The sequence below is a fragment of the Alosa sapidissima genome, chromosome 21, assembly GCF_018492685.1.
Source record: "Alosa sapidissima isolate fAloSap1 chromosome 21, fAloSap1.pri, whole genome shotgun sequence".
NCBI classification, from domain to species: domain Eukaryota; kingdom Metazoa; phylum Chordata; class Actinopteri; order Clupeiformes; family Clupeidae; genus Alosa; species Alosa sapidissima.
Window position 1 is genome coordinate 6549757 of NC_055977.1, and position 26232 is coordinate 6575988.

At 44.8% G+C, this 26232-nt stretch overlaps 2 protein-coding genes across 4 annotated transcripts in view; both read left to right on the plus strand.

Moving 5' to 3' along the window:
- The first annotated feature begins 605 nt into the window (after positions 1-605).
- Positions 606-24471, plus strand: snx13 (sorting nexin 13). The gene is given in 21 exon segments (XM_042077269.1): positions 606-704; positions 1253-1341; positions 2424-2507; positions 2693-2831; positions 2977-3065; positions 3291-3390; positions 6053-6246; positions 6523-6627; positions 6818-6848; positions 6851-6949; positions 8171-8208; positions 8460-8529; positions 9707-9849; positions 10267-10374; positions 11443-11553; positions 14322-14483; positions 16441-16512; positions 17516-17661; positions 18257-18325; positions 18540-18652; positions 20886-24471. Coding segments are annotated over 21 exon segments (2253 nt in total). The 5' UTR covers positions 606-649; the 3' UTR covers positions 21122-24471.
- A 1030-nt stretch (positions 24472-25501) lies between these two features.
- Positions 25502-26232, plus strand: part of LOC121695996 (serine/threonine-protein phosphatase 6 regulatory ankyrin repeat subunit A) — a 44669-nt gene continuing 43938 nt past the window's right edge. Inside the window, exons 1-2 of one of the 3 annotated variants that reach the window (XM_042077267.1) lie at positions 25502-25519; positions 25996-26161. In XM_042077267.1, coding sequence (XP_041933201.1) covers positions 26135-26161 — 27 coding nt within the window. In that variant the 5' untranslated portion in view covers positions 25502-25519; positions 25996-26134. Of the gene's footprint in view, positions 25520-25605; positions 25701-25918; positions 26162-26232 lie in introns of those variants that run through there. The other 2 variants (XM_042077266.1, XM_042077265.1) reach the window with 2 other exon arrangements.

Here is a 26232-nt window from a genome sequence, read left to right on the forward strand (position 1 = left end):
GTATATTATTAGGATAATGCATTACATATTTTGACATGATGGATGGATGGATGATTGATTGAATGAATGAGAAATGGATTTCAGGTGAATGAATGAATGAGTATCTCTCAGTGGAAGCACACAGCTACTGGGATACTTCTTTGCACTATCCAATGTTATACAAACCCTTTGAGTTGAATCAAGTTCACAGGTTGATGAGGAGTGTAGTTTTTAGAAACAGATGGTGGTGGTGATTGGAAGTGGTGATGATGATGATTATAAAGAGAAGTGTGATGCTGGGAGAAGGATGATTATCATGAAGTTAGGTGGTGATGATGAGGATGAGGAGGAGGATGATGTTGATGAATGTGATGATGATGATGATGATGACCATGATGGTGGTGGTGGTGGTGATGATGATGAGGATGGTGCTGGAGGAACGATGAATGTGATGATGAAGATGCGTGTGGTGGTAGAAGAATGATGATGAGGATGGTGCTGGAAGGAGGAGGAGGAGACAGATGATGATGATGATGATGAGGATGATGATTGTGACGATGAGTCTGATTCTGATGACTGTGTGGTGATGGTGTGCTGCCTCTTGCGTCTCCCTGCTGCAGGAGAGTCCTCTGAGGAGCTGCTGGAGTCCTTCTTCGAGGCAGAAGTGGAGATGGAGAGGAAGATCTGTCGGGACGTGGTGTGCACCTCCCCCAAAGACGAAGAAGGTGTGTGTGTGTGAGAGTGTGTGTGAGCGCATGTCTATTTGTGTGTGAGAGTGTGTGAGAGAGAGACTCCTCAGGACCCCACCACAGTGCTTGTCCCCAGTCGAGAGCCAGGCTTTGCGCGCCACACTCTTATTGCAGCCTCTCCATAACGAAGCCATGATCAGCCATTGCTGCTGTGCAGGTGGCACTGTACGTAGCAGGGGCTCTTCTGAACGCTAGCTGGGAGTAGCCTTATCTGGCAGCGCCGCTGGACAATTACTCCTCCGATACTGTAGGTGTCCCTGCTGTGCTTTGATCATGAGAATATGGATGTGTGCGGGATGTGACGGGTCAAAGTCAGCGGCCCTTGAGAAAAGCACGCCTCATTTTCCCCCTCCGTTGGGTGTCGGGGTGGAGGGAGAAAAAAAAACACACAGATCTGTACACTTGTGTCTTCCCCCTAGGGGTTGCTTAGAAGCTGTCGTCACACACACAAGTGAAACATCTTCCTTGGGGCTAATGTTTCTCTGTGTGTGTGTGTGTGTATTTGTGTGTGTGTGGATATCTAGGCTTCCTCAGAGACCTGTGCGAGGTGCTGCTGTATCTGTTACTACCTCCGGGAGACTTCCACAACAAGAACATGCGATACTTCCTCAGGGTGAGTCGTGGGCCTCCCCGCTGGGCTGGCTGCTGGCCGCAGGGACTGAACCCACACACACGCACACTCACATGCACACATACGCACACATACACACACATACACACATGCACACATACACACACGCACACACATGCACACACACACACGCACACACATGCATACACACACACTCACATGCACACTCACATGCACACATACACACACGCACACACATGCACACACACACACACACTCACATGCACACATGCGTGCACGCACACAGATGCGCACACACACACCAACAGACACGCACCTGCACACACATGCACACGCACACACCAACACACACACACACACACACACACACCAACACACACACACACACACACACACACACCCGCTGGGCCGGCCGCTGGCCGCAGGGACTGAACCAACGCCGCTCCACAGTATTACATCACTCCCCCGGGACAAGGCAGAGGCTTTCTGTAGATTTAAACGCTTTGTTTATTTGTCAACTTCAAGGAGCTACTATCAAATAGGAAATGAAAGAGATGCATCCTTTTGATATGGTGTCAAAGAACAGCAATGAGGTGCTTTTTGGATATAATTAACCAATACAGTTGTTATCTGAGTTATATTGTAATTTATGATAATGTATTATATTTGTTATGTGAGTCATTCAATTGTTTTTTGTTGTTTGTTTTTTTTCTAGTGCAACAGAAAGAACATATGAAGAGTTTCGTTCTGAAACGCTATATCCTCCATTTTCATGAATATTTTTTTTACGTTTTGTTTTCCAAGTAATTTCAGTGGAACTGTGATTTTGGGTATTGTTATTTTTATTATTATATCTTTACTCAATCAAAACAACACATTTGTATTGATATTACCTGAAATACACAATTGTATTGATATTACCTGAAATACACAATTATACATGACTTTTTAATGTTTTTATGGCGATATAGCGTTTCGGGACCAAACTTTTCGTATTGTGCCATTAGCACAAAAGCAATAGCATGTTAATTCACTGTTAAATAGAGTGATGTGATGACTGTATTTACATGTGTTGTGTTGTGTTGTGTTGTCTGTCCCAACAGGAAGTGCTAGCCAGAGGCGTTCTCCTTCCCCTGATAAACCAGCTCAGTGACCCGGATTATCTCAATCAGTTAGTCATATGGATGGTGCGTGCAAACATCTGCTTGTACTGTTCTAATCTCCTACTTCTGTGCCACTCTGTCATTCACTGTGTGTGTGTGGAGGGGGCTCAGTTATCTTGATCCATCTAAAGTTTGTCTCATTTTGACATGTCTGCTTGATAGGGCAATGAGTGATGGCAAAATGATGTTATGTGTGTGTGTGTGTTTAGATCCGGGACTCAAGCTGTAACTACGAGGCCTTCATGACCATCCTGAAGCTGACAGACAAGACCATAGAGCTGGAGGCGGTCAAGGACAAAGTCCTGGAGGAGCTGCAGTATCTACGCTCTCTAGATACTGCTGGAGATGGTACACACACACACACACCTTAAGAAATTATTCCCATTTGTAAAACATTTTGATTTACAAATGTGTATGAGATGTTTTGTATAAGTAAACTTGCCTTGCTTTACATTCTGTCAAATTCCTTGTCTTTCCTTGTCTTCTTTCACAGACATAAACATGATCAAGAATCAAATCAACAGTTTACTGTTTGTAAAGAAAGTCTGTGAAACAAGGATACAAAGGTTGCAATCAGGGAAGGTAGGAAACCCCAAGCCACCCATCCATCCACCCACCCACCCACCCACCCATCCATCCACCCATCCATCCACCCATCCATCCATCCATCCATCCATCCACCCACCCATTCATTCAATCTAGCTAGCTGTAAACCATCATCCTTCCCCACAGGGCAGACAGTGTGAGATGTTTCATGCTACAGTATGTTTTTGCATGGGGCTCAAGAGTTCACTTGTGTCTCCACAGGAAGTGGATGCGATGAAGCTGGCAGCGAACTTTGGGAAGCTGTGCATCATTCCCCTGGAGCACATCCTGGTGCACAACATCGCCCTGCAGTTCTTCATGGGTGAGTTCCTCACAGCACTCCTGATCGCCGCCGCTGTCTGCCGTAATAATGAGCTTTATTTGTGTAGCACCGGCGTTCATACACACAATGCAGCTCAAAGTGCTTTTACATTTGGAACACGCAACACAGCGCAGTTTGGAACACGCAACACAGCGCAGTTTGGAACACGCAACACAACGCAGTTTGGAACACGCAACACAACGCAGTTTGGAACACGTAAAGTCAAAGTCAAAGTCTGCTTTATTGTCAATTTCTTCACATGCCAAGACATACAAAGAGATCGAAATTACGTTTCCCACTATCCCACGGTGAAGACAAGACATATTTTACCAATTAAGTCCACAGACAAACATAGCATTCAAGTAAACAATAAAAAGTAAACACAACGCAGTTTGGAACACGTAACACAACGCAGTTTGGAACACGTAACACAACGCAGTTTGGAACACGTAACACAACGCAGTTTGGAACACGTAACACAACGCAGTTTGGAACACGTAACACAACGCAGTTTGGAACACGTAACACAACGCAGTTTGGAACACGTAACACAGCGCAGTTTGGAACACGTAACACAACGCAGTTTGGAACACGTAACACAACGCAGTTTGGAACACGTAACACAACGCAGTTTGGAACACGTAAGTCAAAGTCAAAGTCAAAGTCTGCTTTATTGTCAATTTCTTCACATGCCAAGACATACAAAGAGATCGAAATTACGTTTCTCACTATCCCACGGTGAAGACAAGACATATTTTACCAATTAAGTCCACAGACAAACATAACATTCAAGTAAACAATAAAAAGTAAACACAACGCAGTTTGGAACACGTAACACAACGCAGTTTGGAACACGTAACACAACGCAGTTTGGAACACGTAACACAACGCAGTTTGGAACACGTAACACAACGCAGTTTGGAACACGTAAGTCAAAGTCAAAGTCAAAGTCTGCTTTATTGTCAATTTCTTCACATGCCAAGACATACAAAGAGATCGAAATTACGTTTCTCACTATCCCACGGTGAAGACAAGACATATTTTACCAATTAAGTCCACAGACAAACATAACATTCAAGTAAACAATAAAAAGTAAACACAACACAGTTTGGAACACGTAACACAACGCAGTTTGGAACACGTAACACAACGCAGTTTGGAACACGTAACACAACGCAGTTTGGAACACGTAACACAACGCAGTTTGGAACACGTAACACAACGCAGTTTGGAACACGTAACACAACGCAGTTTGGAACACGTAACACAACGCAGTTTGGAACACGTAACACAACGCAGTTTGGAACACGTAACACAACGCAGTTTGGAACACGTAACACAACGCAGTTTGGAACACGTAACACAGCGCAGTTTGGAACACGTAACACAGCGCAGTTTGGAACACGTAACACAACGCAGTTTGGAACACGTGGGCCTGGTTAGAGTCTGCTGTGAATCTGGACCACTGTTTGCGGTGGTAGCTATCTGCACTGGTGGTTATAGATTAGTGGCTAAGGAGCTGGGCTAGCATGCAGTAGTCTGAAAACAGTTCCACTGTTGTGCCCTTAAGCTAGACAATTAACCCCGAATTGCTCTGGGGAGAACTGCCCTTGTGATATGATTGACATATGTAAGTCGCTTTGGATAAAAGTGTTTGCTAAATGAATATATGTACATGTTTGAGCCACTGCCATCTTGAAAACTACTCAGCACACATAAGGCTCGTATGACTCCTCGTCTGTCTTGTATATTCTTTCTCTTTCTTTCTTTCATTGCTCTCTTGCTGCTGCAAATTTGTTCTTTTATGTTGTCTTTCGTTGTCTTGCTCTGCACCTCTGTGTCTGCCTGACTTTCTCTCTCTCTCTCTCTCTCCTTCTCCTCCTCTTTCTTTCCCTCTGACTCTCTTCCTTCTCTCTCTCACACTTTCTTTCTCACTCTCCCTCTCCTCCTCGCTCTCTCTATCTCCTCTCTTTCCTTCTCCCTCTCCTCCTCTCTCCCTTTCTTTCTTTCTCCCGCTCCTCTCTTTCCCTCTCTCTCTCTCTCTCTCTCTCTCTCTCTCTCTCTCTCTCTCTCTCTCTCTCTCTCCTTCTCCTCTTTCTTTCCCTCTCCCTCTCTTCCACTCTCTCTCTCTCCCTTCTCTCTCTCTGACACTCTTTCTTTCTCTCTCTCTCTGACACTCTTTCTCTCTCTCTCTCTCTCCCTCTCCTCTTTCTCTCTTTCCCTATCTGTCTGACACTCTCACTTTCTTTCTCTCTCTCTCCCTCTCCTCTCTTTCCCTCTCACTCTCTTCCTTCTCTCTCTCTCACACTCACTTTCTTTCTCAATCTCCCTCTCTTCCTCTCTCTCTCTCTCTCTCTCTCTCTCTCTCTCTCTCTCTCTCCTCTTTCTCTCTTTCCCTATCTTTCTGACACTCTCTCTCTCTCTCTCTCTCTCTCTCTCTCTCTCCCTCTCCCCCCCACACCTTGCCCTTCTTCTCTTCCTCATTACCCCCCCTCTCCTCCACTCTCTCTCTATCTCCTCTCTTTCCCTCTCCCTCTCTCCCTTCTCCCTCTTCTCTCTCCCTTTCTCTCTCTCTCTCTCTCCTCTCTCCCTCCCCCCCCCACACCCTCTTCTCCTCTTTCTCATGATCTCTCTGTCTCTGTCCGTCTCTGTCCGTGTCCAGACTACATGCAGCAGATGGGTGGCCAGGCGGACCTGTTCTTCTGGCTGACGGTGGAGGGCTACCGGGTGACTGCGCAGCAGCAGCTGGAGGTCATGCTGAGCTGGCAGAAGGACGGTGTGAAGCAGGGCAGCCAGACCAAAGGCCTGCTCAAGGCCGCCGCACTGGGCGTCTACGAGCAGTACCTTTCCGATAAGGTCAGTCCGTGCTCTCAGCGCACGCGCGCACCACACACACACACGGACCACGCACCACGCACACGGAAACCACCTTCTTCCCTCTGCTGGCCAGTTATACTGCAACATTTTGCTCTGTGTTCTGTTACCAAGTTCAAAAGATTGTCAAATGAATTTTAGTCCCCCCTTTTAGTCCTCTCATCAGTATGTAATTTTTCCCACATTTTTCTCTCTCTCTCTCTCTCTCTCTCTCTCTCTCTCTCTCTCTCTCTCTGTCTGTTTCTCTTTCTCTTTCAGGCATCTCCCAGAGTACAGGTGGATGAAGCTTCAATTCTCAAGCTGGCTGAGAAACTCAATACAGAGGATCCCACGCCAGAGATATTTGATGATATTCAGAGAAAGGTGTGTGTGTATGTGCATGTTTTAAGGTTGTTTCATGTCTTTTCTTTTTTGCTGATGACAAATTCTTCTTGAATTTTTTTTTAAGCCTGTTGCTCCAAAGAAAAAACCATAGCCAACATCTCTTGTTCACGGTCATGTACATGACCTGCATCTCTTCCTGTTGTGTCTCCTGCTTTACTGTGGACGACAGGTGTATGACATGATGCTGCGAGACGAGCGCTTCTACCGTCGTTCAGGCAGCACCCTCTGTACGTGCGCATGCTGGCCGAGCTGGACATGCTGAAGGAGCCCAGCTATCGGGGCTCCGACGACGGGGACGGAGGTGAGCACAGGGGGCCTCGTCCAGCGCTCTGGAGGTCCACAATCCACATTGACAAGCAGTGAAATGAGATACTTAGGCCCTGGGTCCACCAGTCGTGTTTTTTTTTTTTTTTTTTTTTTTTTTTGTGTGCTGACAGCGCCCTCAACCTCATTCAGAGTGCTTTGGTCAAGTGTTTATTGTTGCTAGGTTACCAAAAAGAGAAGTGACATTGACGAGGCCAGCGCTGTTCTGAAAGCGAACAGAACAGAACAGCACTTATCATGTCATCACATCACCAGAAGTATTAGTTTTACCGAAAATATTTGGCATTGTTTTTAAACTATAGAAATACACACCTATAAAGTATTTTCATACAAGATACTAAGCCATTTTCTTCAAGCGAATAAAATACAAATGACAAAATACTATTTTGTATTTGAATGCATATTTAATACATGTCTCATAAATACTGCCCATCCCTGGTCAGGCCCATATTTAGGGGAAGGGACTAGTGAAGTGAAGTCATAAAGGCTAGTGTGCTCTAAGTATGTTGGAGAAGCTTCCTGATGAAATAATGTGCTGTGTATGTAGGAGAGAGGGCAGTGTACTGCAAGTATGGTGAAGGGACTTACTATTGCAAGCACAGTACTGTATGTATGATGTATGTGAGTGATGACCCGTGCAGATGTGTGTGTGGGTGGGAGGGGAGTGGAGCAGGTACTGTGTGTGTGTGTGTGTGTGTGTGTGTGGGGGGGGGGGGGGGGGGGGGGGGGTAGCTGGGGGCAGTGTGCTGTAAGTATGTAGAGGATATGTGTTGGAGAAGATCCTGAAGACAGTGTGCTGTGTATGTAGGGAGGAGGGGGGGGGGGGTCAGTGTGCAGCAAGTATGTAGAGGAGGCTTACTGTAGCAAGCAGTGTGCTGTATGTATGTTTGGTAACACCCAGCATTTAAATTAGGGCCTGTCTCCATTTGCGTTCGTAAATCCAATCTGACACTCTCTGGACACTCCGAGAGTGTGACACTGCGAATAAACACACGATAATTCCGAAATTACGGACAGTTTCAGCTGGTTATCTCTATTGTAGTGAGAAGAGGCTGTGTGGTTTGCCATGGTTATCTCTATTGTAGTGAGAAGAGGCTGTGTGGGTTGCCATGGTTATCTCTATTGTAGTGAGAAGAGGCTGTGTGGGTTGCCATGATGTATCTGACTGTTTCCTGTTTCTCTCTTTCTCTCCCTGCAGAGTCCTTCAATGGTTCTCCGACTGGGAGCATAAATCTGGTACGACCTGTGATCTTACTTGTTTTTAGTCTTGTTGCCAACTTCTCTGTTGACTCAACCCACCAATGACCACAATCAAAGCCGTGACCCTGTTTTCATTGGCTGTCAAGTGTGTCGCTTAAGTACACAGATGCCTGGGTCAGACTTGGGGACGCGTCCCATCTGTCAGAATGACGGAGACCCATTTGGCCGATGGGGTGACGCACGCACATGTTTGTTGTTTTTATAACCGTGTCCTGTTTGTTTTGCAGTCGTTGGACGATCTGACCAATGCCAGCGCCGAGGAGGTCCTGTTGCTCCACGCCTACATCTCGGACACCGGTATGTGCTCAGATACTTTGGTGACGGCTTGCTGTGGAAGTCGCCCAAAGTATTTGCTGGTCTTGGCAATGACTTGTGCTCCTATGTGGATGATTTTCTGTCTCATTTGGGCCATGCGTTTAGATGGATTGAGATGCATCACGTTTGTCAAGCGACCTTGGGTATCCTGAAAGGCGCTATATAAATTTAAGCTATTATTATTATTATTATTATTATTATTATTATTATTATTATTATTATTATTACTTACTTGTTCTTACTTGTCCTACGTTTCAGTCACATACATAAGTTGTAGCTTAAAGTATGCAAATTTGTTTGTGTGTGTGTGTGTGTCTGTGCATATAAGTGTGTGTGTGTGTGTCTGTGCATATAAGTGTGTGTGTGTGTGTGTGTGTGTGTTTCCACTCAGTTGTGTACATATGTCTCCATAAGGCCTCTCTCTCTCGCTGCATGCTTGTCGCCTCACCAGGCCTCGCCACCACTTTTCATGTTTTCACAACTTTTTCTTTTGAGCACTGTCATTCCATCACCTTTACCATTTCTTATTTTCTGCCTTCTCTCCTCCTCTTCCTCCCATCTCCCTCCACCTGTTTTGCTTGCCCCCCGCATCTCACCTGCTTGCCATGCGGTCCTTGGTCATTACCTAACCCCAACCTAAACCCTACATCTCACCTGCTTGCCATGCGGTCCTTGGTCATTACCTAACCCCAACCTAAACCCTACATCTCACCTGCTTGCCATGCGGTCCTTGGTCATTACCTAACCCCAACCTAAACCCTACATCTCTCCTGCTTGCCATGCGGTCCTTGGTCATTACCTAACCCCAACCTAAACCCTACATCTCTCCTGCTTGCCATGCGGTCCTTGGTCATTACCTAACCCCAACCTAAACCCTACATCTCTCTCCCTCTGCCCTTCCCATATCCCATCATACCTAAACCTAACCATCTCATCATGCTTATTTCTGTCACTCAACCCTGCTCTTCTCTCCATCTTGCCACTCTATGCTTCCCTTTCTTTCTATCACCTGGCTTTGCCTCTCTCTCTCTCTCTCTCTCTCTCTCTCTCTGTCCTGCATCCCTCCATCTCTACCCATCCTTGTGTGTCCTCCTCCTCCTCCTCCGTGTCTGCTTGTGCTGGGTAGCTGACGCTTTTCTAAACCACCTTCCCGTGGCAGGCGTGTGCAACGACCACGGCAAGACCTACGCACTCTACGCCATCACCGTCTTCCGCAAGAACGCCGACGGCAGCGAGGACACCTGGAAGACCTACCGCCGCTACAGCGACTTCCACGACTTCCACATGCGAATCACAGAACAGGTGACTAGCGCGTCTCTTTTTGCCTCCCCCTCTTGTCCGCCAGACAAGACTTTGCCCCTGACGAGTGGGGAGGGTAAACAAGGAAGTTAACAATTCTTTTTTTTTCTTTTGTTTTGTTTAACTTGTTTGTGTTTCTTTTTAGTTTTATGTGAATTTATCAGAGTTAAACTTATTTAAAGTTAGTTAGTTAGCTAAGTTAGTGAATGTTAGTCAAAGTTTTGTTGTCCAAGTGTATTGGCCATTTATAGGTTAGAAGATAATATCATACAGTTGCTGCAAACTAAATATGTGAAAAAGGATGATAGAAAGTCATCCTCTCCATTAAAGGAGGCTAATAATTGCTTTTATTTTCCCCCTCTGATTGTCCATGTCAGTACCAGCCATCTAGTCTAACATGCTAACTCCACTTGTTTGCAGTTTGAGAACCTCACAACCATCCTGAGGCTGCCAGGAAAGAAGACCTTCAACAACATGGACAGAGACTTCCTAGAGAAGAGGAAGAAAGACCTCAATGCGTATCTACAGGTAAACGAACACACTGAAGATCTTAGGACTCCAAGGGGACCTGTGGACATGTATGAAACATGAAAAGCTCTCAGTGGGCTTCTTGCATCTCTCCCCAGACTCATAGCTTTGTCTGGTCTCTTAACCCTGGTGGACAAACAAACCCCCCCCCCCCCCCCCCCCCCCCCCCCACATTTCTGACAGGCTGATAGTTGCAGTTATTGGTTGGGAATAATTATCTATCTATAAATTACAGGAAGGTCTGTCTGTCTGTCATTTGCATATCTCTCAAACTGTTCGTCCTTTTGATTCAAACTTTTGCACGTCGTGAACAGAGCGCTTCATTTACCCGCCCGGTGTAGCCTCACTGTAAGGCGGGGATCACATTAGCCAGCGGCAAGCGACAGAGGCAAACGTAACGCAACGCTCAGACCATAATAAGCTTGGTCTCGTTCCTAAGCAACACAAACGGTTTGTCAATTGAATATGCTTGCGTTGCGCTTTGAAAGTTGAATCAACTTCAACGCTCCGCATGCTCAACGCTAACGTTACGCGAGCGTTGCCACCGCTCCGCTGCCGAACCATAGAGAACAATAGCAAACCTGCTGCTTGCCGCTGGCTAATGTGATCCCCGCCTAAGTGTATGCTTCTCCGCCTCAGAGGTTTTAGCCATATTTAGGCAAGGTGAAGGTGAGTGGGATTTATTTAGGAGATGCTTTTATCCAAAGTGACCGAGACTCACAGCAATCAGAAACCCAAAGCACGCTAATGCCACCATTGCACCATATTTACAGCCTTTATATGTGTATGGTTAAGGGGAGTTTCACTACATAACTTAAAATGCTCTCAATTAGTCATTGTCCCTGTGTTTAATTCTAGTGTTTTGTCTAGAATTATTTCCACTTAGGCAAAGCAAGTTTATTTACATTGTGCATTTCATATGCAGGGGTCAATGTGCTTTCCTTAAACTAAAGCAAACACTTAAACTGATAACAGCAGTTGTTGTGGAATAGGATAAATGGGCAGCTCCAGACCTAAATTCATACCTCCCCCCTCCCCCCCCCCCCTCTCTCTCTCTCTCTCACACAGCTGCTACTCAATCCAGAGATGGTGAAAGCCTGCCCCACCCTCACCCCCTACATCTACGACTTCCTGGAGAACAAAGCCTACAGCAAAGGCAAAGGCGACTTTGCACGCAAGGTGAGTTACCAGCAGCCTCCACCACAATCTGTTGTGCTGTGTCATCCACCTCAATAACCATCAAGTACAAAGATGTGTATACTGTTATATCAGGGGGGTATTCCAGAAAGCGGGTTTACTGGCTTAACTGAATATGTTAACCCAGAGTAAGCTGTAAAACTGGGATTTCAGTTCCAAAATGATTGGACTATATAAGTCACTCTGGTAACATAGGCTCTGAACTTAACCTGGTAGGGGGTAGGTTATGTTCGAGTTATGTTCGGGTATTTAAGCGCACGTTCAGCCAGACCGCTGTTTTGACACTTGTCACACAATGGCGTTTTCTTTTGAGGAATATCCGATTGACATATCATAGAAGCACAAATCATCCATGCTATTTCACCGTGAGAGGGTGATAAGGCACGATATCCGTTCTTTTCCAAAAAAGGTTTTCCGAGAGCGCTACCGTTTTCAGCGGTACTATAGGCTACTGGAAAAACATTCTCCATCCCTACATTTCTAACATTACGCATCGTGGATCAATTAGACTAGAATAGAATAAAATAAGTCTTTAATGTAGCCTACACCATGATGGACATTTCTGAGTCTTTGACTCACCAGACATACAAGACAGATGGACATACAGACAACATCTCGGACACATTGAAGATAGAATTAATAAATACGTTTAAATAGGCATAGCAAAGCGGCTCAGTCAGGTATGTGTGTTGTCAATTAGTTTGGTTAGGAATGCTAATGGCATTTGGGATAAACGATAACGATAATCTTTTAAATAGGCTACACTTTTTGCCCCTCTCAAAACTATGTGCATCGGTGATCGCTCTCCGACTGGGAGTTTTTGTACAGTGCTGGAGACGCAGAGCATATCGGCAAAGCATCTGTCTGTCTGTGGGTAAATTTTTGCCGTGCACTAAAGCGGTTCCTGAGCAACTTCATTAGTTTTCCTGGACACAAACCCGCAAGGATCATTAAAGTGTAGTTTCACCAACTGGCAGGTCAGCATAATTTATTTTAAGTTTTCCCAATTTGCACCGAAAATATCTGCTGGTGAGCTTTCAATTAATGGCAGATTAATTAACGGGATGCAAGTGCCCATTAAAGCGTTATCCATAAACAATGCTGATTATGCTAATAGGCTCCACAGCATACATGTCCAAGAAGCTCTAATGGATAGGCCATAGGCCACTTCTATTTTTGGATGCTCTCTTAATGGTGTTGGTGTTTTAAAACACATTTCTATTTTAATAGTTGCCAGATCAAGAGTGATGCGTCAAATCTTATCACAAACGTGGAGGCGAAATGGCCAGGGTCAGTACACGATGTCAGGATGTACTAGGAATCTAATTTGAGCAACACATTTCAATAGGGTGCGTTAGGCCTATACATTATTGGTATATTATCAGATCCACTACAGGCTAATTAATGTGTAGGCTATAACTTTTGCAAAATGTGCAATTACAGGAGAACTTGATGGGTAGCCTATTGGGGGATGGAGGATACCTATGCCTTCCGACACTCATCACCCCGTAGCTTACTCCAATTCCGATGCTGGGGCGCAAAAAAGGTTTAACTTGGCCCACAGCAGAACCTGCAAAATATAAATGACATTTGGCATTTGGCATTAGGCTAGTTTAAGAAAGCATCATTCAAAGCAGTCAATACGTAATGTCCACTGAATTATTTCATATATTGTGCTTTTGACATTAGGCTATCCTAAACTTAAACATTTACACGGTCATTTAGGCCAAGCAAGTTCTCGTTCCTTGGTAGACGCTCAAGTATTGCTCTTTTTTTTTTATTACAGCTCTCTCCTCCTCGTAAGCCTCGAGGAGAACTTGCTACTCCGCCTCTGAAAAATACGGTGTTCTTTGTTTTCGCCGTGTTCGTGCTCATAGTTACGACTCTCAATAGATGATGTCTTTATAAGTTCGCCGTGAACGTGCACAACTCTAGGTTCACTAACACGGGGTTGATTGAACTAACTGGTAACTGGTGTTTTGGGACCGACAGCTCGGGTTCAGTCACCACGGGTTCAGACAACCCAGAGGTTAAAGTTTTATCTCAGTGTTTGTTAAACCTCCTTTCTGGAATACCCCCCAGGTCTGTTTTAAGCTAACTAATTGGATAGGAGAAAGCTAATGAACGTCTGGAGGCAATCCTAGGTGGAGGTTAGTCAGGAATAGGGGAGACACGTTACAGCAGACCAACAAACTTTGGGGCTCAATGGTGTTTTAAGCCCTCACCGTCGACTTCAAGGCAGCGCTGCGACCGTCTACTTCAATGCACCTAATCTTAACCCTAACCCTAACCCTTGCCTAACCCTAGTGCCTTCCATGCAGCGCTGCCTTGAAGATGACCTTGGGGGCTTAAAAAACCAAGTAGCAACTTTGGGTGCTTTGAAAAGCGCTATATAAATGTGATGTTGTTGTGGTTGTGGTCTATTGCAGTTGTCTCAGTTTCTTCCATTCAGGCTTCCTGATTTTTCCTTTTGAATAAAGCACGGTGCACCTTGCACAGTTGTGTGCGCCCTGCCTGCCACTGTTAATCAGGTTGAGTGCTGAGCCTACTCGGCCGCCTGCAGCATCATAGTGCTTTGCGAGCGCTTGGCCATAAGAGTCAAGTGGATTATGCAGTGATATAACTCTCCCTAAGGGAATTGACCTGTCAGCAACAGGGACTGGCCTTCTTTGTTTGTTAAGTGATGACATTATGTGTGGTCATCATCACTGGGTTCATTTTGTGTATGTTTTTGCTTCCCCCTGGACCAGATGGACACCTTTGTGAACCCCTTGCGGAGCTCCATGCGTAACGTGTCCAACGCCGTCAAGTCCTTCCCCGACAGCCTGGCGGAGGGCATGAACAAGGTGTCCGACAACATGGGCCGCATGTCTGAGAGACTGGGCCAGGACTTCAAGCAGTCCATATTCAAGGTAACACATAATAATAATAATAATAATAATAATAATAATAATAATAATAATAATAATAATAATAAAGAAAATGTAACAACAACAACAAAGCAGTAGGTAAACAAACTGAATGGGTGTTTCAAAGTATGATGAAGTGACAGTCAACCAGACACCTGCATTAAATGCATCATGACTCGATACTTTCCTTGTTCCTGGTTTCCTTGTTCTACCAGCTTTCCTGGTAAATCTGGCATTCCCACATTGTACTCGAGCAATGCCGTCTGCTTACTTCTTGAATCTTGCCTGGTGAAATGCCCCCATGGCATGCAGTTCAGATCAGGTGCCCTCACCTGGGGCCGTTTAGGGTGGAGTCTGGGCTCTTGGCATTGATGGCAGCAGGTGCCCTCACCTGGGGCCGTTTAGGGTGGAGTCAGGCACACCGGTCAGCCACAAATGGACACCTAATCACAGTAATCTGGCCTTCCCGGTTTAGACTTTGTGTACACACACACACACACACACACACACACTGGGGATGCACGATATATCGGCGGCCGATATATTATTGGCCGATAAGTGAAAAAATTAAAATATTATTATCGGTCTGATAACAGAATTCTGGCCGATAATTTGCGCCGATATTTTTTAAAGTCCTAATTTAGGCCTACGTAAGGTCCGTCTGGCTACACTGAGCTACTTCAGCTTGGTTGGCTATACTTTTTCCTCAATATAATGTGAGCGGTGTGAATGTATTTCACCACTCTAACAAAATCTGTGGATATGCATTCATTTGGGAATCTGTGCATCTCAAAATCCTCTCGTGAATGATCCGCCATTTAACCTTACCAGAGTGGAGCTCAGCCTTATCTAGAGTCGTCTTGTGCTGATGTGTTTGCACTTTACCGCGCTGGTCGGGGAAACAAATAAACAAACTCGTTAGTGGGACGAGTACATAAGTAGGCCTAGTTCTAAGTTGTGTTTTAGTATTATATTTGCATTACTTTAGCTTGGGTTTTGTATTATTACCTAGAAATATGCTAACCATTCCTGCTTCACTTCCAGACAGGTCATCATAATAAGTTATTAAAACCTTCGGGGCTAACCCCTTTCATTTCTGCTGCAGCAGGTTGTGCGCAACAGAGTAGACGGACATAAGATACAGTCTGAGGAGTTGCAGCTTTATTCAGTTACCCGCAGTTGAAACTAAACCTAAGTTTCCCTCACAAACTTTGATTTGGTCGCTATACTGTAGCTTATTCCAAACTGAGCCGTTTATGAGTGTTTAGTCCTAAAGGAAAACGATTCATACTCTCTAGCCACTCACTCGCAATTCACTGACGTCAGGTTCACTTAAAGGAGCCACACATACTGTAGGGCTAGGCTACTGTTATGTTGACTGCTGTACTGTTGAGGACTATTATGAGTTCTGTCCATCATTTGGTGGTAGGTAAAATTACTGCAATAAAATTATGCTTATTAAATGCTTTTCAAAACACTTTTCAAGAGTAATGTTATCGGTTATCGTATCGGTATCGGCCACAACAAACCAATAAATATCGGTTCTCGTTATCGGCCCTAAAATTCCATATCGGTGCATCTCTAACACACACACACACACACACACACACACACACACACACACACACACACACACACACACACACACACACACACACACTATTCATGATGTGTTTGCTTTTTCGAAGAACTTTTTGAACACACACACTATTCACACACTTACACATTTACACACACACATATACACTCAGAGTCAGGAAACCGTGCTCTTAATGAGCATTTCAGTTGACTTGAGTCCACAGGTCTTCACTGATATCTGGATGGTGGCTGCCTGGCAGGTGGCCTTGTGCTTTGTTAATAATTACTCTGGTGAGAACATGTTGTTGTGTTCATGGCCCAGGCAGCGTGATCACTGCGCTGCAGGCGGGGCTTGATGTCCTCTCTGCTCTCTCCCCCGCAGGTCCCCCCTCTGATCCCGAAGTCCGACATCGGGCCCGAACACTGCCGAGTCTCAGCCCAGCTGGACGACAATGTGAGTACCCCAATTTAACAGCTGTGCGTGCGTGCATGTGCTGTGTCCCATCCACACAGTGAGAGGAGCTGTCACAGACAGAGTTTCTATCTGACAACGGTGTTGTGGAAAACGGCAGATTCTGTGCCGTCTGTTTTGAAGCGCTGCAGATGCTCAGGCTGGCATGTTTCAAAGCACGGCTGTGTCGTAGGACAGGGGTGGGGTTCGGACATGCAGAACTGACCCTCCAACAGGGCCACAAGCAAACACAGTCACATTTACATGTATTTATTTATATTAGCAGACGCTTCTATGCAAAGCGACTTACATGTCAACTGTATTACAAGGACCATTGTCCCTGGAGCAACTTGGCCTTGATCAAGGGCACAACGGTGGAAGCCGGGAATTGAACCCGCAACCTTTCAAACTACTACACCAAACTGTACTAAACACAAGCTACTCTAATCCACAGTGATTGCTCTCTGACTTTACAAGACAAAGACCAACACAGGGGCGGTGGCAATGTTGTGGCTAAGAAGCTGGGTTAGTGCAGTCGCCTGAGAAGTCATGGGTTCGATTCTATGCTGGTTGCTAGGGTAATCATGCTGGTTGCTGTGGTGGTTGCTTCCTGGCTAGGTTGTTGCTAGGGTAATTAAGATGGTGTTTGATTCCTGGCTGTCATCGTTGTGCCCTTGAGAGTGGCTCCCATGGAAACTGCGTTTGTAATTGATTGACATCTGTGAATCGCTTTTGATTGAAAATGCCGTCAGCCAAATAAATAAAAGTGAATAAATAACACAGGGCTTCATGACCTCTTCCCTGACCTCCCTTGACCTCCACTTCCATGTATCTGTATCTGTATGTGTCTGTGTGGTCAAGTTTTTGCATCACTTCCTCTGTGATGTTTTTGTGCCCTTAGTGTTTGTGAAGTGTTCCCCTGACCGTTCTCCTCACGGCTGCAGTTGGCAGACATGTGGCAGATAGGGCTTGACCCTTGACTCATGCCCTTTGACCCCCTATGCAGGTTGATGACAACATCCCGCTACGGGTGATGCTGCTCCTGATGGACGAGATCTTCGACCTGAAGGAGAGGAACCAGTGGCTGAGGAGGAACATCAAGAACCTGCTGCAGCAGCTCATACGCGCCACATATGGAGACACCATCAACAGGTCAGACACGCGCTCGCGCACGCACGCACGCACGCACACACACACCCACCCAACCCAGAGAGAGAGACACACACACACACACACACACACACACACACACACACACACACACACACCTATGGAGACACCATCAACAGGACACACACACACACACACACCCAACCTAGAGAGAGACACACACACACACAACCTATGAAGACACCATCAACAGGTCAGACACACACACACACACACACACACACCCAACCTAGAGAGAGAGAGAGACACACACACAACCTATGGAGACACCATCAACAGGTCACACACACACATACACACATACATACTTTGGCAGGGATGGGATTCTTCCGGACCTGACCGTTAATCTGACCGTTGGGCTAGCCCATTCAGTTCAATTGAACTTTCTGCAGCACTCTGCACGAGCCGTATAATAATAATAATAATAATAAGTAGTTGGATCGGTACGATTTGCGTGGAAATCCGGAATTCCGGTGTTAATCCGGAAGAATCACATCCCACGCACACACATAGACACACAGTGTTCAAAAATCATTGAATGTCATCATCTTAACTGATCTATTTCTCTTTTAATCAGGAAAATTGTGGATCATGTTGACTTCATGACGTCACCAGAGCAGGTGGCTGATTACGTGAAGAAATTCAGGTAATAGTGCTTAACTGCATAACACTATGAAGCGCGCGCACACACACACACACACACACACACACACACACACACATTTTCTTTTTTCTATCTGTCTCTCACTCGCACACGCAGACACGCACACAAAGACCATGTCAATCATTGCTTTTGTCCTAAAAGTTCTAACCTCGTGTGTGTGTGTGTGTCTGTCTGTCTGTCTGTCTGTCTCTAACAGGGACTCCTACTGGCCAAACGGGATCCTGGCAGAGACTCCACCCCGCAGAGACAAAAGCATCCGCATGAGGACCAGAGTGGCGGCCAAAACCAGCCTGCTGGGAATCATGCCAGGTGACTGAACTCACACACACACGCGCGCGCACACTGCATGAAAAGAAGTGGATTTGGATTCATAAAAGTCCTGTAATCTGTCTGTCACTCATACACAAATGTACACGCTGTCTGTCTCCCACACACATACACTCAGACAAACATTTCAAATATTGTCTCTGTCTGACTCACTCACCTAGACACACACACACACACACACACACAATGCAGACTCCACAAAGCTCCTGACAGCTGGCTTCTCTGTTAGCCTCTGTCCTTTCATTTCCTCTGGGATGCTCCCTGCGCTGCTCTTAACCTGACGTGACAGCTCATTTCTCTTGAGACTATTTTATCTGTGCTCACAACTTGCCTAATGCCTGCATTCTTTTATGTGTGTGTGTGAGTGTGAGTGTCATATTGGAAAAGCACTCCTGCAACGATAACAGAATACATAACTACAGTGATGGCCAAAAGTATTGGCACCCATGCTAAAGTTGACTGAAAAGAGGAATATAAAATCATCTTTTGGAAATTGATCTTAATGCCTTAAGTGAAGAATGAGGAAATATCTAACCTTTAAGGACACCAATTTTCTTAGTGAATGAATAATGTATCATAAATAAATAAATGTTCTTCCTTAAAATACAGGGGGTCATAAGTATTCCCACCCCTATGTTAAATTCCCATAGAGACAGGCAGATTTTTATTTTTAAAGGCCAGTTATTTCATGGATCCAGAATACTGTGCATCCTGATAAAGTTGCCTTGGCCTTTGGAATTAAAATAGCCCCACATCATCACATACCCTTCACCATACCTAAAGATTGGCATGGGTGTTATTTCAGTTAGCCTATTAGCTGGTTTGATGCTCATTGAGCTCAGTGCAAATCAAACCAGCTGGCATGGGTGCCAATACTTTTGGCCATCACTGTAGATGATTAATTGAAAGATTTAAGAAGATGGTTGGAGTAAGTGCTCTTCAGAATAATAATGAGCTGAATGATTAAGCTTTGGGCATGTTGTTAGATAGTGACTGACAAGACTGAATTGATCTTAATTTATCTGGATTATTAAATTAACTGACGAATTAATCATCATCTCACCACCAGTTTTGCTGATCGGAGTCTGCTGGGTCCTCACCCTTTGTAATATAAACAGAGGAAGACCACCATTGATACCCCCACAAAACACTTCACTTTCATACACTTTACAGTCTCCCCATTATTTTTACCTCTGTCAAGTTTTTCTCTTTATTTGTTTGTCTGTGTGTACGATTGCAAAACATTCACCATCTTGATAGAAAGGTGTATGTGGGCCAAGAATGAACCAATGCGACTCTGACTTATGGGGTGGCTCGCCAGAATTTAAAGGTTGTATCAGCGATTTCGGGCCCAAAAAAGCCCCAAACATAAATGATCACATTCATCTAATCTTTCCTAACGATCCGCTAGCTGCCTGCCCCATAACCTGGCTGTCAAAAAAACGCGTCTCTGTAGGCAGCCTATGCTCCGAGATCTGTACACAACCAAGTGTTTCAACCAATAACCGACGAGATGCGTGTTTAGGAGAGTTTTAATTGCACGGGAAGGAGGGGGAGGGAGTAGCGGGTTAGCTCTCTGTTTTGTTTGAACATCAACAGAAGTGACGTATCCCCGCTACCGCTGATACAACCTTTAATTTCACTTCTGTTAAAGTTGCAGCCAACGATCATCAATTTTCAAGCCCATAACATTTTTTTCCACATTCAGGAATCATATCCTTACAACCCGCTAGCTGCCCATCCGTCAATACACTGTAAAATATGTACGTTAAAATATAATGTACGTTGTTTTGGGGAAAAAAAACATCTGCTGATAAATTTAAACATAAACAAATGTGACACCCTTAAAGGTGTACCGTCACACCAGTGTAACTGGAATGTTGGAAAATGAACGTTCTAAAGAATATCTGGGTTCATTGAATTCAACATAGAATTTTAGAACCTCAAATTGTTGCGGAACGGAATCTTATGTTAGAATGTTCAAAAACCCACACCTTTTAAAGGTTAGTGCCAAAGATCCTTGATTACTTGCTCCGCTTGGACCCTCTCTGTTAATGCTGCAAGATGCAACGTGTAGCTTTTAGTGTCAGTTTGCCCTCACTGAGTGTCCTTGTAGTTCCATTGGAGACCTCTCCAACAAGCACTGAGTTTCCTGCTGTGGATGTGTGCACGCTGTTCACTGCTCACCTCTCCCTCTCTCTGTCCCTGTGCGCAGACGAGCTGAAGCACATCATCGGGGCGGAGACCACGCGTAAAGGCATCCTGCGCGTCTTCGACATGTTCCAGCACCAGCAGATGAACCGGCGTCTGGTGTACGTGCTGCTGGAGGGCTTCCTGGAGACCATGTTCCCGCAGTGCAAGTTCCCCGAGCTCTTCGTCCAGCTGCACTCGCGTTCGCCACGCACACGTCGCTACTCACAGAGACTGAAGGCCTCCTCGCTCAAGAGGTGACAGGCTGGCCCGGAAACCGAGAACCCTGCCGCGGAATGCGGGGATGCCTGGTCCGCTGCCGCCGCCGCCACTGCTAGACGTTCCTGTCCCAGCGTTGTGATGTGTACGACGGCGCCAACGCCAACACTGACACCGCCGCGACCCGCCACCCCCCCCCCAACCGAGCAACACTTCTGCCACCGATCACACCACCTAACCTGTCCTGCTCACACTCCCACCCTCATCATCATCAACATCATCATCATCACCGCCGCCACCGCCACAATGACCACTAGGGTTGGGAGGCCAATGAGGGCTGTGGGAGGTGAGGGTGGATTTATGTCCAGAGCGAAGTGTTTGGATTGTATCGGGCGGTCTGGCAGAGGGTCGAGGGAAATGAGCGTGGTTGTGAAGTCTTTTTGTGGAGCGCTGTACCCACACGGATGGTATAGCATTAGGACCCCCCCACCCCTCCACACCTGTCTTCGTCGTGATGCATCTATTCATATGAGACACTTTCAGAAAAACAAGTTCACAACTCTACATCTCTACCACTAAGATGCTCGGCTATAGCAGACAGCATCCTGTGTTTGTAATGTTTTCTGTGTTCTGCGTTTCTTTTTTTTTTTTGCTGTCGTCGTTGTTGTTGTTTTTGACTACAACAAAAATGGCTGCAGTTTGGGAGGCACAGATTGCCCAGACAAAATATAATTGTTTTGTTTTGTTTGGTTTTTTTAATTATAAATCACTATGGTCAGTCGCCCATAGTGGCGCTGCCACCGGAGAGTAGTACACACATACTGTTCCATTTTTAATGTATGAAATCTGAAGAAGAGCTCGAATCACAGGAGAGGGCTAACTGTTAGTTCTCATTAATTTGCCACTCCTCTTTAGCTTACCCAAGGCTTGCATTAGGATTTTAACGGTTGGCAGTTTTTAAATGCACCATAATTCACCTTTTACCATATATATGAACTATACATGCGTATGAATATGTGTTTATTAACCAAATATAGTTGTGGCACCGATGCAAAATGGCTTCTGACAACAGATGCAGCACTTGCAGTTTTTTTTTTCCTCTTCTGTTCGTCTGGGTGGAGAGGAGAGTGGAAGAGGGAAGCTTAGCCTACAGGGCAGTTTCTGCTCAATGTGTGATAGGCAGTGACCATGACAAAATACAAAACTCTATATGTGTGCGTGTGCGTTTGTCATTGGGAGAGAGAATTTAAGAGAGCGCAACTGTTTCTCTTATCGTTCCTCCAACAGATGTCAGTATGTCCTTCAAAAAGTTCTTTGAAAAAGCAAACACATCATGAAAAGTGTGCGTGTGCGTGTGCGTGTGCGTGTGCGTGTGTCTGATCTGCCCACCAGTGAGAAAACGGGATGCGTGTCCAGGTTGTGATTGCATATGCTTGTGTTCTTGAATTCTAAGAGGAGAAAAAAAAAAAAAACTAAAAGCATATTTGGAGATATGCTGCAAAAGAATGTACCTATCTTTGGTGAAGCCGTGTCCGCGTGCGTAAGTTTTATAAACTCGGTCAGATGGAGTCCCATCAGGACACTCTGGGATCATTGTATTTACGTGTGTTTTTTTCTCGTGTTCCTTTTATTTTTTGAAATCCGTGTGTAGCACTAAAACACAGGCCTACTAGGTGTCAGAAAATTGTGCCAGTTTGAACTAGAGAATCAGCCTTAACTCCCCAAGACCAAGAGATGTGGACACTAGCAGTAGCTTCCCCCCCACCGCAAAAAATGCACAGAGAGATGTTGGAGACAACAAAAATAGCCCAATCTCATTGTACTTTCTTTCAGAGAATATCATTAATTTTTTGTGCAATATTTGTTTTCTTTAATGCATGTGTATTTGAATAACTGTATATGGGAAAAAAAACATGTTTTCAGAAATTAAAGAAAATTTGAGAGAATTAAAAAAAAAAAACGAATAATCCCAACAACTCACATTCCATTGTTGTAAAATACTGAGTTTGTTTTAAAGACTTGTTTTATAAGTCTGTTTTTGTTTTGAATTTTCCTTTCTGTTTTGTCATCACTCCTGGTTAATATCATGTACAATTTTTGCTCACATGGCTGTTGTGACCACCCTCTCCCTGGAAACATAGAAAGAGCACACCGTATGAAATGACTTGTATGAAAATGTATGAGACACATATGAACAAAAAATGTTACTTACATGACTGAGTGTGTGAGTGGTTGCACATCACATTTCCAGTCTTTGCATCAGAGTCTACAGATGAGAGTAGAGAGAGGCACCTTTGGCTAAGAGCCTGAGCTTACCAGGAGCAGCCACAGGGGGGTGATGATGATGTTGTCTGTGCCCCTTGTATATTGGGCTATGGGAAACCCACCCTGGGCATTCAAATTATGCCACATGGGTTATGACTGTGCTATATATTCCTCCTGAAGGCATAACACTTACACTGTTGGACAGATGAGATGTCTCTTGTAGCCTGATGTCATGGGATTACATTTTATTTTATTTTATTTTATTATTTTTGGTTGTTGGTGGTGGTAGCTGTTCTTGTTTCCTATTTGTTGGAATTTTATACCTGGATCTGATTATTGGACACACAAAAACAAAAATATAAATCTCTCGCCAGTGCAAATGTCACGGCAGGGCTTTCTGTTCCAATTTATCAGAAGCTGGGCAAACATCCTGCCATCTTGTATGACCAATGAAATACACTTACTGAAGAAGAATTACCACAAAACCTCAGTCACCTTGCATAGTTTTACCTTCCTGTTTATTTTGTTCCTTTCTCAGAACGCTGTGATATTGCCCAGCTCTGGGTAGCTATCGTTTGCTGTGATTGGCCCTCCTGTGGTGGCTTCTTGTCTGAAGGGCCAATGAGTGGCCAGCACTGACCCACTACAGTCTGCTGTGATTTGGTTCTATTCTGACCCAAACCCATATTCCCCTGTCTGTCAAAGCCAAGTCTGGCTGTCTGTTTTCACCATCACTCTCACTGGAGCTTCCTCATCTTTGTCCGTATTTGACCTCTACGTTTGTGCAAATGCTTCCCCCCAAACAAATGCAGGATTGCTTGTCTTTTCATTTGTTTGTTTATTTCTTTTTCTAAATCCCCATACATATGAATCTATTATACTGAAATGTGCATATCGGTGTACAGTATTTGTCAACAGTGTGCCTAAATGTACTGTCAATTATATTTTCTTATTTTTCTTTAAGAAAATGAAAAAAAAAAATCAATCCGAATGTCATGGTTGTTTTTAATAGACTGAAAAGAGTACTCTAAGAGGACAACAACGTTTAGAGTGTTTGCATCATGCTTCTGAAATATTCCTTTTGAGCAGCTCAACTCAGTATAACACTAATAAAACTTTAACTCTGACTAACGGATTGCATCTTTAAATGTTCTTTTAAAATTCTTCCTCCTGTCTTCACTTAGTATGGGCCTTCTGTACACCGGCCCCAGGCATCCACTTTGGGTCACCATATGGTACACATTTGGGCTAGTTGTGTGTGTGTGTGTGTGTGGACATGCACAATATTGTGCCGGAACACCCTCTTTGTTTGTGTGTGTGTGTTTGTGTGTGTGGACATGCACAATATTGTGCCGGAACATCCTCTTTGTGTGTGTGTGTGTGTGTACAACAATCTGGCCTTCATTACTGGTGGATCAGTAGTGAAACGGCTCTAATAGCCTGTGTAGGATGGTGTGGGTCATGATCCCTGCTCTGTGTTTCTCACACCTCCTAACCCTGTTAGAGGAGGGATCGCAGTGCCTGCCGCACTCACAGGCATTCCAGATGGTGTTACTGGAAGATTAGCATGGCTTAAGGGTTCAGATCTGGAAGAATTGCTTTCTCTTTGCAAATAACACCACTCATGTCCAGCCAGATTTAGAGCTGAGCTTTTGTATCACACACACACCATGCCATTTCTGTTGGCCCCAGGAAACAGGAGTGTGACTTCCTGTTTATGCAGAAACGTAAGACTGCAGCTTAAATGGTGTGAAGGGCATTGCTGACATTCCCTCTCTGCCTGAACTTTCACTCATGCTCTCTCAATCTCACTCTCGTTATAGAGTTATGTATTGCTGAATTTATCACCTCTGACTGAAAACGTAGACCTATGTTAACTTTATTACCAAGAACTTCAGCATGGTAATGGATGTTTATTACACTCAATCCCTGACCAAGGTCTTTCAGAAAAGTGCAAATTCCTTTAAGACCTTAAAACGTGTAATGTGTGCTGCTGTCTGCAAGGCCACCATAAGGTGGCGCCAATCTTTAGCGAAACAAATGAGAGGAGCTATTAGCTTTTATGTTGCATGGAAACTCAGGTAAACATATAACTTTACTGGAACGTATGGAGTTCATGCTGTCGAGATATGTTATAAAAATTGTCATCCGTCAGTCACACAACGAGATGTAAAGGTCAGAGTCCTTCAGTAACAGATCCCAGCTATTTTTACTTGACCCTTGCGGCAGCCAGTAATGTCAATCACCTGAAGTCCTCCTTGCGCTTGCAGGAGGGCGTTTGTTTATAGTTATTAATCGAACTGATATGTGTGTGTGTACAAGTAGACACATGTCTTACAGATACTTTCTTCTACAAGTAAGAACGAAAAATAACTAATTTTCGGATTTAATATTGTATAGGCTTTTCGTGCAGAGAAGTTATGCTGCGTACAAATCCTTCGTTTGTGCGGTAAACTGTTGCTTACATTCATCAGCAGTGGTTATCTCCTCACGAATTTCCATTTCTTGGTCTATGGTCTTGGTCTAGCAAGACAAACCAGAATTGTTTTTACTGTAGTTCGAAACCTCAGCAGCCAATCGCTGTTCTTGTAACTTCTGCGTGACGGTGGCGGTAATGTGGAGTTGGTGCCTCCTGTGTTTGTCTATTTCAGGAAGGAAAGAGGAAACCCTAGCTGAGAGCAAATTGAAATAATACCGAAAATTAACCCACTGATGTCCGGGGTACCCACACGCTTTCTTGGAGAGCAGATCAGTTAAAGTCTGCATGAAAGTCAACGACGCACAGGAAACATGGTGGTTCTCAAAATCCGGGACCAGGTATGTCGCCAGCTATTCTGGCTAGCTAACGTTATGGGTCTTGTTAGCTTTGTATGTGTTAGCGAGGTTAC